Genomic DNA, 17,599 nt, shown 5'->3' with positions numbered 1-17,599 from the left:
ACCTCGCACCAGCCATTTCACCTCGCACCAGCCATTCGCCTGGTTCCCGTGTATGTCGTGGATTTCGCTTGGAAACTCACGGTTCTTCGCGGTTCTCCGCTTTGGAACTGCTGCTCGTTCATGTCAGCATCATTGTCTGGTGAACCGAAGGTGTGAATTCCCAGTTGCCTTTTGGGTGAACTTTTACCTGACCGACGTCGGCCCGACCTCTCACCCAGCGGCTCTTCTGCAGCGTCGACTGTCAGCTGTCCTGTGTTCAGGTCTCAGTACTGTTACATATTTATGTGAATGTATGTGAATTACTATTCAGGTCTTTGCTCAACCGCCCACGTGCGGAGATCGAACTACAGGAGTACGGAGACATTGAGAGAGACATTGACCATGGAGGGAGTCGGGAGTGGGGCTCACGTGAGGAATGTATAAGATGGCCATCTTAGAGTTATGGTAGATGAGTTTACATCTTTGTACTATTGATTGCTGATTGTTGATGGTTGTTGATTGCTCGGGGAATATATCCTTGATTATTCCGGATCCTTGGTGTGGGGTTTTTTCTTGATTGGAATTCATATTGATTGCGTTACGAAAGCGCATACATAATAGATCTTTCTGGCGGAGTTCCTCTCACGGTCTGGGGGTCACCGAGACCAGGTAGTCACCGGGAGGACCACGTAACAGAATTGGGGGCTCGTCCAAATTACGATTTGCGGATTCGCAATTGGGTCTACGTCCGGGATCTAAAATTGTATAAAATAATAAAATAATATTTTTATTAATTAAAATTTATTAATTAAGTATTAATTGGTAAATTTTTGGGGAAATTGGGGTAAAGTCTTGGGTGAAGGTTAACAGGTGTTAACAATAGGCACCATGGCGTTTGTGGCACAGAACTTTGCGGTAACCCCGAGTGAGGCACAGTTCCGAGCGTTACTAAAGTCGGACCTCTTGAAATTGGCCAAACATTTTAACTTGGAGGTCTGAACTAATTTGAGGAAGGCAGAGTTGCAGACCACGGTGATACAGTCTATGGTGGGATTAGGAACATGGGACGAGTTAGCCTGGGAGTGGCTACCCGAAGAACCAGAAGACGTTGAGCTCCGGAAACTGGAGTTGCAATTACGGAGCCAGGAACGGATTAAAGAAGAAGAAAGGAAAGCAGAAGAGAGGAGAGAAGAGAAACAAGCAGAGGAAAGGAGAGTGGAACGAGAACTCCAGGAAAGGTTAAAAGAAGAAGAAAGGAAAGCAGAAAAGAAAAGAGCAGAAGAAGAAAGGAAAGCAGAAAAGGAAAGAGCAGAAGAAGAAAGGAAAGCAGAAGAGAGGAGAGAAGAGAAACAAGCAGAGGAAAGGAGAGTGGAACGAGAACTCCAGGAAAGGTTAGCAGAAGAAGAAAGGAAAGCAGAAAAGGAAAGAGCAGAAGAAGAAAGGAAAGCAGAAAAGGAAAGAGCAGAAGAAGAAAGGAAAGCAGAAGAGAGGAGAGAAGAGAAACAAGCAGAGGAAAGGAGAGTGGAACGAGAACTCCAGGAAAGGTTAGAGGGGAGAAAAGCAGAGGAGAGGAGAGCTGCAAGGGACCTCGAAGCAGAGGAGAGAAAAGCGGAAAGGGAATTAAAGGAACGTGACATGGAGCTTCAGCAGGAAATTAAATTCAAGGAGCTGGAGTTAATGAGAGAACGGGGAGAGGTACCACCCTTGCTGACGGGGTCGACACCTAGCCAGAACACCTGGGATGTGGGCAGACATGTGAGGCTGGTTCCACCCTTCAGTGAAAAGGAAGTCGCGAAATTTTTTCCACACTTTGAGAAAGTGGCTCGACAGTTAAACTGGCCGGAGGAGGCCTGGACCATACTAGTGCAAAGTGTGCTGGTGGGAAAAGCTCAAGAGATTTATTTGGCGCTACCAATGGACCAATGTGCAGATTATGAGGTATTGAAGAAGCACATCCTCAAAGCCTATGAGTTGGTTCCTGAAGCTTACCGGCAAAAATTCAGGAATGCCAGGAAGAGGGAGAGTGACACCCATGTGGAGTTTGCCAGAGTGAAAGAAAACATGTTTGATCGGTGGTGCGAGTCAAAAGGAGTCGGGAAAGACTTCGAAACATTGCGTGACTTGATCCTGGTGGAGGAATTTCAACAGTGTGTCCACGAGGACATCAAAGTGTACCTGCAGGAAAAGAAAGTACCAAAGTTGTGGGACGCAGCCACCATGGCAGATGATTATGCCTTAACACACCGGATAGGGGTCCACGAACCTAACTCCTCGCCTAGATCTCCGCAGGGGAGGTGTGGACCAGCAGGTGCGGAGAACGACAATACATGGCGGCGGCCTCGAGATGAATATGGGGACAACGCTGATACCCGAACTGTTCGAAATCAGGGGGCTACGGGCCCAAGACAAACTTATTTCCCGGGGGGCCCGAGGCAGACCACGAGTTTTTCCTCCGGGCCTACTTGCACCTTTTGCAAAAAACCTGGACACTTGATGTCCAGTTGTTACCTCATGAAAAGGGACAACCCAGAGCGGAGTCCGACTAGTACAACTCCGAATGCGATGGCAAACGTAAGAAATCGCCCACAGAAGAGTTACCAACCATTTATTTATGAGGGGTTGGTCTCACTCAAGGGAGACTTGACTAACCCAAGACCGGTTAGGGTTTTGAGGGACACAGGAGCCCATCAATCTTTAATGCTTGAAGGCATTTTGCCATTGTCAAAGAGTACCGCAACTGGTGATAGTGTTCGGTTACAAGGGATCAGTGGCTGTGTTAGTGCCCCACTTCATGTCATCCATTTGGAATCCGATTTGGTGTCAGGACCGGTCACCGTCGGTTTACAAGCCACGCTTCCTGTAGAGGGAGTATCTGTGATTATTGGGAATGATTTGGCCGGGGGGCAAATTTATGGTAACCCGAGGGTTGGTAAAGAGCACAGCAGGGAAAATAACACCCCACCAGCTCGGGATGGCGACAAAAGTTACAAGTTATTTGTAGGGGGACTGAACTTCAACACAGAGGAAGAAGTTCTGACCTCTGTCTTCAACAGATATGGGCCGCTGGTGGAAGTGCGGGTGGTAAAAGACAGGGAAACGCAACGGTCAAGAGGGTTCGGCTTTGTCACGTTTGCAAGCACAAGAGACGCCAAGGAGGCAGAGAAGAATTGGAATGGTAAGGATTTGGAGGGTCGGACCATAACAGTAGGGAAGGCATTTCGTAGACGTCGAGAGGTCTACAGAAGAGGACAACTTGGCAGTAGTTTTGGGGTTGGCAGCAGCCGATATTACTATGGAGGCTCCCAGAGTTACGGCACCTCCCGAAAGAATGAATGTCAGAGCACTGGCCGAGAAGGAGACCGCCAGTCAGGTAACGGCTGGGACAAGGGGTCCCACCATAACTGTTAGGAGTCTGGAGAAGTTGAAGCACTATATACGGGGGAGCCGCCGAGCCGGGGCTCCTACACGGACTAACCGTGAACGCCACGTTCTTAAAGGCGTCCAGGTAGTGAACTTTCCTGCACGGACTAACCGTGAACTCCACGTTCTTAAAGGCGTCCATGTAATGAACTTTCCTCCCCGGACTAACCGTGAACTCCACATTCCTTAAGGCGTCCATGTAGGGAATACTCCGCTGGGCCTCCCGAAAAAGTGCTATAGAGAGGTTTAAATTTGGGGGCTTTGGTCACCACCTCTTAACCGTCATTCAAGAGAAACTAGAAGTGGTTGACGCTTGGTCCAGAGGGAATTAATCTAGGGGATTGTGTGAAATTTTGTTGCTTTATTTTTAAGTGATGACTGTGCCCGGGGGGAACTGATGAGTTGGGGGGGGGGGGGGTGAGTTATCTGGTTTGTTTCTCCAAGTTGGCCGGCAAAGAAAGTTTTCGCAGGGTTCAAACTTTTTCTTGAAGGGGGGGAGTGTTACATATTTATGTGAATGTGTGTGAATTACTATTCAGGTCTTTGCTTATCAATGTGTAGTCGATTAAAGGTTGTTGTGATTAAAGGGTCAGGAGCCCTTCTGGGAAAAAGGAGACCGGAAACGGAAGGAGAAAAGACACGAGGTCCTGGAGAAGGGACGATTCTTCTTCTTCCTCGCCGAGCTCGGACGCGAGCGGTATCGCTATTGAGCAACGTAACAGAATCGGCGTGTAAAAGCCCGTCTGGCGAGAGGAGTTACCGGGACGTGTAACTACCCTTTGACACGTCAAGTCACTGTGGGTTCGTGCACGAAACCAAGCGTCCGGCACAGTTCGCCTCACCATCTACAAGGCCGTGTACGGCTCGCACGTTGGGCCTCGCGCGCTGGGCAAGCCGCGTGTTGCTTTGCCCGCTTTGCTTTACCCGCTTTGCTTGGCCAGGAGGTGTGCGCTGCAGCCGTTGTTCCTGGTACGGGACGTGCCCGGTGGAAGCACGTCAGGAAGGGTCCGTTCAACCGCCCACGTGCGGAGATCGAACTACAGGAGTACGGAGACATTGAGAGAGACATTGACCATGGAGGGAGTCGGGAGTGGGGCTCACGTGAGGAATGTATAAGATGGCCATCTTAGAGTTATGGTAGATGAGTTTACATCTTTGTACTATTGATTGCTGATTGTTGATGCTTGTTGATTGCTCGGGGAATATATCCTTGATTATTCCGGATCCTTGGTGTGGGGTTTTTTCTTGATTGGAATTCATATTGATTGCGTTACGAAAGCGCATACATAATAGATCTTTCTGGCGGAGTTCCTCTCACGGTCCGGGGGTCACCGAGACCAGGTAGTCACCGGGAGGACCACGTAACAGTACGACCTTCTTTCTTGTGATCACCGGAACATGGATCGACTTTGGCCTGGTGTCGTGACAGTGACTTTGGGGATGTTACAGTTCCCTCACGTGGAGTACCGTGAGTTATTGAGTTAAGAAACTGGTGGTACCATCATTGGATTTACATGGTGTTTGCTGTGCAACTGAGGTTTTCTTGTACTTGCGCAAGTTGTTATTATTGTGCGATTTTAATACAATACAGTAGTGACCCCTAATTCCGAACGCCCCTCATCTCGAACTACTCTAATTCCGAACCGTAAATTCGAGAAAATTTTGTCCCTAATTCCGAATGTATTTCTATAACCGAACGTGGAGGGCAAACGTGAAAGCATGGGCTACCAGGCAGTTCTTCACTGAGTGGATTCATGAGTAGTTTGCCCCTTCTGTGAAGGCTTATCTTGAGGAGAAGAGTCGCCAACACCAGGCAACTTTGGAGAGGTGGTTCTCTAAAGAAAGCAAGCCTAGTGAGCCCCAACCCTCTACACGTGGTGTTAAGAGACAAAGAGAGCAAACACCAGAAGCACAGTCATCTGATGTTAGCTTGGAAGGTGCCTCACCTTCCAAGCAATAAAACCCTCTCCCTCCTTCCTCCTCTCCGGCTTCCACATGCACCATCAGAACTCTCCACTAAGGTAAATGCAGTTATTTTCATGTTAGTACATTTATTTCTTGTTTTTATTATTATTATTATTTGATATTTAGGGCATTTACTCATCTCATTTTACCTTGAATCATGTGTATTTGCAGTTAACAGTGTCTTGATAATGGGTTTTTGGGGTCCAGGAACGGATTAATTCACTTTCCATTATTTCTTATGAGGAAAATAGTTTCTAATTCCGAACTTTTCCCAATCCGAACTGCCGCTGGAACGAATTAAATTCGGATTTAGAGGTCCCACTGTACTTGGGTTTTGTATCGATTGATTGGTGTGGTTTCACCATTGGTCATTGGCACACATAATAGCACATCTTTCTGCCATGAATCCTTTCGGGGCTCGGAGGTACACCGTGACCGGGGTTTGGGGAGGAGCACGTAACAGAAATTGGGGGCTCGTCCGGGATAGAATTCCATAACATTCCCAAAATTCCCAAATTTGGAATTTTCTAACATTCCCAAATTTGTATTTCTGAAAATTTGGAATTTTTTGTGTGAAGGTTAACAGGTGCTATCTAATAGTCACAATGGTGTTTGAAGTAGAAAAGTTTGCAACGTCCCCCAACGAGGCACAATTCCAGGCGTTAAAAAGATCGGAACTTATGATATTGGCCAAATATTGTAACTTGGAGGTCCGAGTTAGCATGAAGAAAGCAGAGATTCAGACATTGGTGGTAGAATCTCGAGTGGGACAAGGAACATGGGAAGAGGTAGCCTTGGATTGGTTACCAGAGGAAAAAGGAAATATGGAGCTCCGGAAAATGGAGATGCAACCGCAGAGCCAGGAAAGGTTAAAAGAGTTGGAATGGAAAGCAGAAAAGGAAAGCGCAGAGGAAAGAGCAGAGGAAAGGAGAGCAGAAAAGGAAAGAGCAGAACAGGAACGAGAACTCAAGGAGAGAAGAGCAGAGGAAAGAGGAGAGGAAAGGAGAGCCGAAAGGGAGTTAAAGGAACGGGACATGGAGTATCAGAGGGAACTTAAACTCGAGGAGCTTGAATTACTGGGGGAACGGAGAGAAGTAGTATCCATGCCGGCTAGTTCGACAACCAGTCAGAACTCTTGGGATGTTGATAGGCATGTGAGGCTGGTTCCACCCTTCAATGAAAAGGAGGTAGCTAAGTTATTTTTACACTTTGAGAAGGTGGCTCAAATGTTAAAATGGCCTGTGGGGTCATGGACTATGTTAGTACAAAGTGTTCTGGTGGGTAAAGCTCAAGATATCTATTCGGCTTTACCGATTGACCAATGTGCAGATTAGGAGATAGTGAAGAAAGCCATTCTCAAAGCCTATGAATTGGTCCCTGAAGCTTACCGACAAAAATTTAGGAATGCCAGGAAGAGGAAGAGTGAGACCCATGTGGAGTTTGCCAGAATGAAAGAAACTATGTTTGATCGGTGGTGTGACTCGAAGGAGATTGGGAAAGACTTCAACCGTTTACGACAATTGATCTTGGTGGAGGAATTCAAACAGTGTGTCCATGTGGACATTAAAGTGCATCTGGATGAAAAAAGGTACCGAAGTGGTATGAGGCAGCAACAGTGGCAGATGACTATGCCTTGACACACCGGATGGGGTTCCACAAACCTAACTTCCCGCCTCGAATTAGCCAGGGGAGTTACGGTAAATCAGGATCGGAGAACAAATTTTCATGGAGGCGGCCTAGAGAGGACTATCGTGACAAATCTGATACCGTGACTTTTAGGGATCAGAAGACTGCAGTTCCAAGGCATACCTATCTTCCGGGGGGCCCGAGGCAGACCCCGGGTTTTTCCTCCGGGCCTACTTGCCCTTTTTGCAAGAAACCTGGGCATTTGATGTCCCAATGTTACGCCCTGAAAAGGAATAATCAGGATTGGAGTCAGGCTAGTGGAACTCCGAATGCGTTGGCCAATGCGAGAAATCGTCCTTGGAGGACGGTGCCTTGTGAAGGTTCCCGTGCCAAAGTTACGGCATCACAGAACGACCTTGTCCAAGAGGGTTACAAACCTTTTATTTCCGAGGGGTTTATGTCACTGGATGGGGACTTAACTAACCGGAGACCTGTTGGGGGTATTGAGGGACACAGGAGCACATCAATCTTTGATGCTTGAGGGCATTTTGCCATTGTCAGAGAAGACGGCAACTGGGGTTAGTGTTCTCTTACAGGGGGTTGGTGGCTATGTTAAAGCTCCTCTTCATGTCATCCATTTGAAGTCTGATTTGGTGTCAGGACCGGTCACTGTGGGGTTACAAGCAACTCTTCCTGTAGAGGGAATCTCTTTTATTATCGGGAATGATTTGGCCGGGGGTCGAGTTTCTGGTAATCCGATGTTGGTTGAAAAGCCCAGTATGGAAAATAACAGCACAGTTAGAGCACGAGATTCCGGGTATCTTTCCATCCTGTGCAGTGACTCGTGCTATGGGTAGGAAGTGCTCTAAAGAGAAGGAGAAGGAAGGTGATGTGGATTTGGGTTCCATAGAGATATTGGAGGAAAAGTCTGGAAGAGGTAATAGGAAAGGTAGTGACATCAAGGAACCGAAGGAAAAGGTGGCATCTGGACCAAAATAGAAAATGGAGTGTCCGTCGGAGACATCTGGGAACGAGGCTGAACAAACAGTGCTTGTCCGAAAGAGACTTGTTAAAGAACAACACAAGAGATTCGGAGCTCCGGAGTTTGATTGGTAAAGCCATTACAGAGGAAGAGGCTATGAAGGTACCTGTTGGTTACTTCATGAAAGGGGAAATACTCATGAGAAAATGGAGACCACCGGAGGTGCCAGCAAATGACGAGTGGAATGTTCATTAACAAATTGTGGTGCCACAGCCGTACCGGAAGGAGATATTGACTTTGGCACATGAGACAACTTTGGCCGGGCACCTTGGAGTGAACAAGACATGTGACAGAATTTTGGTACATTTTTTCTGGCCAGGATTGCGATGTGATGTGGCGGAGTTCTGTAAATCTTGCCATTCTTGCCAGCTAGTGGGAAAACCCAATCAGAAAGTCCCCTCTACACCTTTAAAACCAATTCCAGCTTTTGAAGAGCCATTCAGCCATGTCATTATTGACTTGTGTAGGCCCTTTACCTAAAACTAAGGCTGGACATCAGTATCTGCTGACCATCATGTGTGCTTCCACGAGGTTCCCAGAAGCAGTGCCTCTTAGGAAAATTACTGCGGCAGTTATTGCGAAGGCCTTGATTAAATTTTTCACTTTGGTTGGCCTACCTAAGGTCATCCAGTCTGATCAGGGTTCCAATTTCATGTCAATGCTTTTTCAGCAAGTGGTACACCTGTTGGGAGTGGAGCAAGTAAGATCAAGTACTTACCATCCCGAGAGCCAAGGGGCCTCGGAAAGGTTTCACCAGACATTGAAGAATATGATCAGAACGTACTGTTTTGAATGTGACAAGGATTGGGATGAGGGAATACCCTTATTGTTGTTTGCTACGAGGGAATCTGTTCAGGAGTCATTGGGATTCAGTCCTTTTGAACTTGTGTTTGGACACGCAGTTCAAGGACCATTGAAATTGGTGAAAGAGCAGTGGCTACAGGAGGAGTCGCAGTCAACAGTGGTGGAGTATGTGTCAACGGTTAGGCACAGATTGGCAAAGGCTTGTGAAGTTGCGAGAAGAAACTTGAAAGTGACACAGGATAAAATGAAAGCGAGACATGACAAGAAATCTCAGATAAGAAATTTCAGTCCTGAGGACCGGGTGTTCGTGTTGCTTCCTGTCCCAGGTCAGCCACTACAGGCGAGGTATTTTGGTCCCTATGCAATCGAAAGGAGGGTTAATGAAACAGATTACATGGTGACAACTCCCGACCGACGGAAAAAGCGGCAGCTTTGTCATGTCAACCGACTGAAGAAATATTATGAGAGGAAGCCTGTGGAAAAAATGGTTCCTGTCTCACCTGCGTGCCTGTAGTCGGGGTGCAAGAGAATCCAGAGGTTGAGGCCGGTGTGAAGTTTGATAACATTGATGACCAGGCTTGTCCCAGATTGACGAACACGGAAGTGTTGAGTAATTTAGATGAGAAATTAGATCATTTGACGAGGGAACAACAAGGACAACTATCCAGCCTAATTTTTGAGTTTGCACATTTGTTCACAGATGTACCTGGTCGTACTGACTTGGTATATCATGATATTGAGGTGGGGGAAGCCACTCCTGTGAAACAACACCCCTATCGGATGAACCCTGTGAAGATGGATTATCTTCGGAAGGAGGTTCAGTATATGTTGGAGAATGACATCATCGAACCAAGCAGCAGTGAATGGAGCTCACCATGTGTGTTCGTTCCCATGTGTGTTGGTTCCAAAACCCGATGGCAGTTTTCGCTGTTGTACGGATTTAAAACGGGTTAATGCAGTGACCAAGACCGACTCATATCCCATCCCGAGGATTGATGACTGTATTTATAGAATAGGCCCAGCTAAATGTGTAACTAAATTTGACTTGCTGAAAGGGTATTGGCAGATTCCTCTTACTGATCGAGCCAAGGAAATCTCGGCTTTAGTCACACCAAATGGGTTGTGTCAGTACAAGGTTCTTCCCTTTGGATTGAAAAACGGGCCTGCTACATTTCAACGGCTGATTAATAAGCTTATTGCAGACCTTGAGGGGGTGGAGGCTTATCTGGATGATGTCATCATCCACACCATGACCATGGAAGATCATCTTAAACAAATTCATGCATTTTTCAAGAAACTGACCGAGGCAGGGCTGACCATCAACTTATCTAAGAGTGAGTTTGTAAAAGCACAGGTGGTGTTCCTAGGCCATGTAGTAGGTCAGGGTCAGGTGCAACCGGTGACAGCCAAGTTAGAAGCCATTGATCGCTTCCAAGTTCCAAAAGGGAAGAAGGAGCTTATGAGATTCTTCGGTATGGCTGGTTGGTTCCGGCGGTTCTGCAGGAATTCTTCTGATGTGGTAGCCCCTTTAACGAATTTGCTGAGGAAAGAGACCAAGTTTGTTTGGGATGACAAATGACAGGCTGCCTTTGCCTACGTCAAAGAGATATTAATGAGCTCTCCTGTCCTAGCAGCCCCGGATCTTCAAGAACCTTTCAAGTTGGCCATTGATGCAAGTGATGTGGGGGCTGGGGCAGTTCTCTTTCAGGAAGATGATGGCGTGGATCACCTGGTGTGCTACTATTCGAAAAAGTTTAACAAACATCAGGCAAATTATGCCACTGTGGAAAAAGAGACCCTTGCTCTCCTGCTAGCACTTCAGCATTATGAGGTGTATCTGGGAACTACTACCTTTCCTATAAAAGTCTTCACTGATCACAACCTCTTAACCTTCATTCAAAAAATGAAAATTAAAAATCAGAGGTTGATGAGATGGAGTTTGTCTTTGCAGGAGTTCAACTTGGAAATTGAGCATGTTAAGGGCAGGGACAATGTCGTTGCCGATGCTTTATCCAGAGTGAACTAACTTTGAAAATTCCTGCAGGTTGTTTGGAAGTTTTGTTGCTTTCTTCTGGGGAATATTAATTATTGTTGCTCATGTGAGTTGATCAGCCATAGGTTGATTGGTAGTGTTTGGGTGTGAGTTTTACTTTTGTTTGTTAAAGAGGGTTTCTGCATGAAAAGAAAGTTTTCACCATGTTCAAACTTTCTTTCTTGAGGGTGGGGAGTGTTACGGATTCGTCACTCCGTCTTTGTGGTTGTCATCCACTTGAAGTATTTTTAGTTTCATGTACTATTATTGTTACAGTTTGAGTGTGAAATGCAGATAACTGTCTTCAAAGGTAAAAATAATGTCTCAGAAGGAAAGCGAGATGGGTGAGGCAGAAACCGGAAGAGGAAGAAGCGGCGGGAGAGCGGATCGAGTGAGATCGGGAAAGGAAGGCCTATCTGCTTCGAGGTGTCGAGCGGTGGCTGGTAAACATTGGTCACGAGTGAATATTTGTTTCCCCGTGAAAAGGATTCCTGTGACAGTGTAGTTATTGCTGTGACAAATAAACCTGCGAGACGGGTTTTGCTGTTGGTTCAGAAAGTGAATCATCGCTGGAGAGCAGGTACGCCTCCATTACGGGCCCGTCCGCCATTTCACCTCGCACCAGCCATTCGCCTGGTTCCCATGTGTGTCGTGGATTTCACGTGGAAACTCGCGGTTCTTCACGGTTCTCCGCTTGAGAACTGCTGCTTGTTCATGTCAGCATCATTGTCTGGTGAACCGTAGGTGTGAATTCCCAGTCGCCTTTTGGGTGAACTTTTACCTGACCGACGTCGGCCCGACCTCTCACCCAGCGGCTCTTCTGCAGCGTCGAATGTCAGCCGTCCTGGGTTCAGGTCTCAGTACGACCTTCTTTCATGTGATCACAGGAGCGTGGATCGACTTTGGCCTGGTGTCGTGACAGTGACTTTGGGGGTGTTACAGTTCGCTCACGTGGAGTACCGTGAGTTATTGAGTTAAGAAACTGATGGTACTGTCATAGGAATTATATGGTGTTTGCTGTGCAATTGAGGTTTTCTTGTACTTGCGCAAGTTGTTATTATTGTGCGATTTTAATACAATACTTGGGTTTTGTATCGATTGATTGGTGTGGTTTCAGCATTGGTCATTGGCACACATAATAGCACATCTTTCTGCAGTGACTCCTTTCGGGGCTCGGAGGTACACCGTGACCGGGGTTTGGGGAAGAGCACGTAACAGATGGCAATGTACAACAGAGTGCACACAGCTGTAAGCACGAAGGACGGGAACAGTGGTGAGTTTGAGGTGAAGGTGGGAGTGCATCAGGGATCGGTACTAAGTCCACTACTATTTGTAGCTGTGATGGAGGTGCTGGCTCAGAACGTAAAGGAGGGTTTACCGTGGGAGTTGTTGTATGCAGATAATCTGGTGTTGATTGCGGAAAGTATGGATGGACTGAAGGAAAAGATGAACAAGTGGAAGGAATGTATTGAGACAAGAGGTCTGAAGGTGAATATCGGAAAGATGAAGGTGATGGCAAGTGGTAAAGCATGTGGTGAGGTGGAAAGAACTGGGAAGTGGCCATGTGCTGTGTGCAGGAAGGGTATCGGAGTGAACTCCATTCAATGTACAATGTGCGCTAAGTGGGTTCATCAAACATGTAGTGGTCTGAGAGGGTCATTAACCAGTGTGGCAGCAACATTCAAATGTAAGGTGTGCACAGAGGGAGCTGTAGATGGAGGAAATGTTGAGTTGGATCTTGGAGACGGCGTGAAGCTGGAAGGTGTGAAAACATTTTACTACCGCGGAGACATGCTGAATGGAGAAGGTGGATCAGACTCGGCAACGGTTGCTCGAGTGAGATGTGCATGGAAGAAGTTCCGGGAACTAAGTGGCGTGCTGATGAGGAGGGGAGTGTCGTTAAAGCTGAAGGGAAAGGTGTATGCTGCATGTGTGAGAAGTGTTATGATTTATGGGAGCGAGACATGGGTAATGAGCATAGAGCAGCAACGAAGGCTGGAAAGGGTGGAAATGCAAATGGTTCGGTGGATATGTAGAGTATCGTTGAGAGAGAGGAAGACAAATGATGAATTGCGAAAGATGATGGGAATAGAGCCTGTGATTGATGCTGTGAAGAGGAACAGGTTGAGATGGTTTGGTCATGTGTTGAGGAAGGATGAAAGTGACTGGTTGAGAAGAGTGATGGAAATGAATGTCGAAGGAAGTAGAGGATGGGGAAGACCGAGAAAGACTTGGCTGAAGATGGTGGAAGAAGAAATGCGGGCAAGGGGGTTAACAAGGAGAAATGCAGAAAATAGGGCAAGATGGAGAAGATTGTCATGGGGACCGCAAGGCTAACCCCCGCTCTAGCAGGGAAAATGGCCTTAAAATGCATGTTGTTGTTGTTGTTGTTAATACCCCCGTCCCCCTTTTCCAACCTTGTTGGAGGGGCAGGAGACAAAAATGATTCCAAATACCATTTATGGAGCCTTGTTTTTCTGAGGAATGGCTAACATTCGAAATCTCAGCCTCCACTCACTTTGCATGGCAGTAAACATACTCTTATCAACTTTGTTGATAAAATTCATTGTTTACCTTGCCCATCCACACAGACGCAAACTATCCTTCACAAACTATTCCATTGTATACAAGAAAAAAAGAAAAAAAAAGAAGAGTTTGGCAACATTGCTATCTTCTACTGTCCCATGTTTTGCACAGTTTTTGCCACACTTCCATTCATCAAAATTCCAGGCCCAAAAGTCAAAACTCACTGCTCACATCCAATTCATCCCTCAGAATTAAATACACCCAAAATCTTTCCCCAGGATCCTTCAAGGAGACCACCATCCGACCCTTCCAAAACAATTCAGAACCTGTTGACTCTATAATGTGTGTGTGTGTGTGTGTGTGTGTGTGTGTGTGTGTGTGTGTGTGTGTGTGTGTGTGTGTGTGTGTGTGTGTGTGTGTGTGTGTGTGTGTGTGTGTGTGTGTGTGTGTGTGTCAACTATTATCTGTCACTCCATCAGAATATATGCTAACCTTAAACCTTATGATACAATAATTGGTTTATCCATGGAATCCAATATCTGTATTCAAATCAAAGTAGTGATGGGGAGAGGGAAGATGGAAAACAAAGAAAAAAGGAGAGAGAATATTAAAAACCTCATCATCATTTGTAGCGTAGCTCGCATCATGTGAGTACGAAAATCCAACACCAGCTGGAGCCTCAATGTAAAGGACATTGGAGACCTAAAAATTGTGTTTGTGGACAGGAAACAAAAAGATAATAATGGTGAAGTAGAGTCATTGTAGCTGACCAATGTACTTGTAACACTATTAAACAAGACCAAAACATTCGTTGGATATCGTAAAAATCCAAACTATGAAAAAGATAAGAGCCAATTTGAAACATCTTCAAGATATTAAAAGTTCAATAAAAAACAAGCTCAAAAAGAGCGCATCAATCACATACGACTTCAGGAATCGCATGCAAGTGGTCCGTCGACGTGAATAATACAATCAAAAGGAAATGGCATCGCACGGACTGGGCATATGCAACAAAAAAATAACATAATGATAACCAACAAGCCTTTGTTGGTTATCATTATTTTATTTTCAGGAAACAAATGGAAAACATATTACTACTGATATTACCACCTATAAACTACGACTGATAAACTATAAAACTACCGATATATTCAGGAAACAAATGGAAAACATATTACGACTGATATTACCACCTATAAACTACGACTGATAAACTATAAAACTACCGATATATTTAGGAAACAAATGCAAAACATATTACGACTGATATTACCACCTATAAACTACGACTGATAAACTATAAAACTACCGATATATTCAGGAAACAAATGGAAAACATATTACGACTGATATTACCACCTATAAACTACGACTGATAAACTATAAAACTACCGATATATTCAGGAAACAAATGGAAAACATATTACGACTGATATTACCACCTATAAACTACGACTGATAAACTATAAAACTACCGATATATTCAGGAAACAAATGGAAAACATATTACTACTGATATTACCACCTATAAACTACGACTGATAAACTATAAAACTACCGATATATTCAGGAAACAAATGGAAAACATATTACGACTGATATTACCACCTATAAAGTACGACTGATAAACTATAAAACTACCGATATATTCAGGAAACAAATGGAAAACATATTACTACTGATATTACCACCTATAAACTACGACTGATAAACTATAAAACTACCGATATATTCAGGAAACAAATGGAAAACATATTACGACTGATATTACCACCTATAAACTACGACTGATAAACTATAAAACTACCGATATATTCAGGAAACAAATGGAAAACATATTACGACTGATATTACCACCTATAAACTACGACTGATAAACTATAAAACTACCGATATATTCAGGAAACAAATGGAAAACATATTACGACTGATATTACCACCTATAAACTACGACTGATAAACTATAAAACTACCGATATATTCAGGAAACAAATGGAAAACATATTACGACTGATATTACCACCTATAAACTACGACTGATAAACTATAAAACTACCGATATATTCAGGAAACAAATGGAAAACATATTACGACTGATATTACCACCTATAAACTACGACTGATAAACTATAAAACTACCGATATATTCAGGAAACAAATGGAAAACATATTACTACTGATATTACCACCTATAAACTACGACTGATAAACTATAAAACTACCGATATATTCAGGAAACAAATGGAAAACATATTACGACTGATATTACCACCTATAAACTACGACTGATAAACTATAAAACTACCGATATATTCAGGAAACAAATGGAAAACATATTACGACTGATATTACCACCTATAAACTACGACTGATAAACTATAAAACTACCGATATATTCAGGAAACAAATGGAAAAAGTACTGAAACTCGAAAAATATGACGTGGACCAATTTTAGCATCCAGAAAACGATTGAATATTTCAAATTCACAAATTACACACAAGCAGTGGTAATTACGTACCATGTTCCAAGCATACGGATTGTAAACAAGGGTGACTCCATCAGGTTGAACCTGACAAAGAAAATAAATGCAATGCAACATTTGAAAAAACAACAAAAAAAACAATTGCAATAAATGTTTCTCTCATTAAGTTTTGTTAAAAATAAAAAGGCCGCACCAGGTAAGGCCCATGCTCTGAAAGCAGGCCTTCCATGGAGCTGCATCCTGGTCCGCCATTCATCCACAGCACAACAGGATCTTTAGCAGGATCACGCTGGGACTCCACAAACCTAGGAATGGACAACGCAGAGGTTTCCAAGCAGGCATCTTTAAAAATACTGCGTTTTCATGAACTCAATTAAAAGATGGCCTTCTTTTTCTCAGTAATAAGATAGAGACAAAAAAATGACATAATTGTGGCTCATTAGTTGTGAAGTGGAAAAATGTGAAGCGTACACTTATTACCTTCACCACCAAAGGTGGATGGAGATTATGTTCTCACCGCTGATTGTCTGTCTGTGAGCAGGATATCTCAAGTCATGGCCGGATTTGGATGCAACTTGGAGGAAAAGTAGGGTGTTTAACAAGGACGAATTGCTTTGATTTTGGTGAAGATCCGGATCCTGATCTAGATACTGGAATTTAATTTTCTAAGTGATTCTTCACCATTGATAAATCTGGCCAAAATCGATATATAGCACATTATTTCAAAAATGTGTTGACGGATTTTGGCCAAACTAGGGGGATGGGTTGGATATGTGACAAGAACAAGCCGATTAGATTTTGGTTCAGGTCCGGAGCCACATCTGGCCTATCAGTGGGATACACAACGTAAACTGTTCAGCCTGGCGGAGGTATGCACACCTGGTGGAGGTATGCGCTCTACCGAGTGGATGGATTTTGGTGAAACTAGGGGGATGGGTTGGATATGTGACAAGAACAAGCCGATTAGATTTTGGTTCAGGTCCGGAGCCAGATCTGGCCTATCAGTGGGATACACAACGTAAACTGTTCAGCCTGGCGGAGGTATGCACACCTGGTGGAGGTATGCGCTCTACCGAGTGGATGGATTTTGGCAAAACTAGGGGGATGGGTTAGATATGTGAAGAACAAGCCAATTCGATTTTGGTTCAGTTCCGGAGCCAGATCTGGCCTATCAGTGGGATACACAACGTAAACTGTTCAGCCTGGCAGAGGTATGCACACCTGGTGGAGGTATGCGCTCTACCGAGTGGACGGATTTTGGCAAAACTAGGGGGATGGGTTGGATATGTGACAAGAACAAGCCGATTAGATTTTGGTTCAGGTCCGGAGCCAGATCTCGCCTATCAGTGGGATACACAACGTAAACTGTTCAGCCTGGCGGAGGTATGCACACCTGGTGGAGGTATGCGCTCTACCGAGTGCCGTTCTAGTTAAGATTGTAACCTGTAGCACCAGATCGAGTATGCTGAACAGCAGCAACAAAAACACAACATTGTTATGGATTATAATGATGAATGTTATCGAGCCAGTTTCTATTCCCCATCATGACACTCCCCACCCCCACCCCCTCCCTCATCACCCCCTCTCATCCTCATGTCTCTCTTTCAGTTCTTGTTCCTTGCCAAAATAAATAAGATTAAAACTGTGAAATTTCAGAGATGGCATAGCGTAAACAAGTGTGAAACGTGATGTTTGTCATTCTCGGTAGAAGCAGAGTCCAAG

At 44.8% G+C, this 17,599-nt stretch overlaps 1 protein-coding gene across 5 annotated transcripts in view; it reads right to left on the bottom strand.

Moving 5' to 3' along the window:
• The window catches only part of CTSA (cathepsin A), a 222,950-nt gene that overhangs the window by 94,618 nt on the left and 110,733 nt on the right, over window positions 1–17,599 (bottom strand). For all 5 annotated transcript variants that reach the window (XM_078771691.1, XM_078771687.1, XM_078771688.1 and 2 more), the window contains 3 exons: window positions 16,071–16,182; window positions 15,914–15,964; window positions 14,010–14,096 (listed from right to left, as the gene is read on the bottom strand). In XM_078771691.1, the coding sequence (XP_078627817.1) occupies window positions 14,010–14,096; window positions 15,914–15,964; window positions 16,071–16,182 (250 nt within the window). The remainder of the gene's footprint in view (window positions 1–14,009; window positions 14,097–15,913; window positions 15,965–16,070; window positions 16,183–17,599) is intronic.

This window comes from Myxine glutinosa, chromosome 2 (assembly GCF_964187855.1).
Source record: "Myxine glutinosa chromosome 2, kmMyxGlut1.1, whole genome shotgun sequence".
In the NCBI taxonomy this organism is placed as follows: domain Eukaryota; kingdom Metazoa; phylum Chordata; class Myxini; order Myxiniformes; family Myxinidae; genus Myxine; species Myxine glutinosa.
This window is presented reverse-complemented; position numbering and strand designations above follow the sequence as displayed.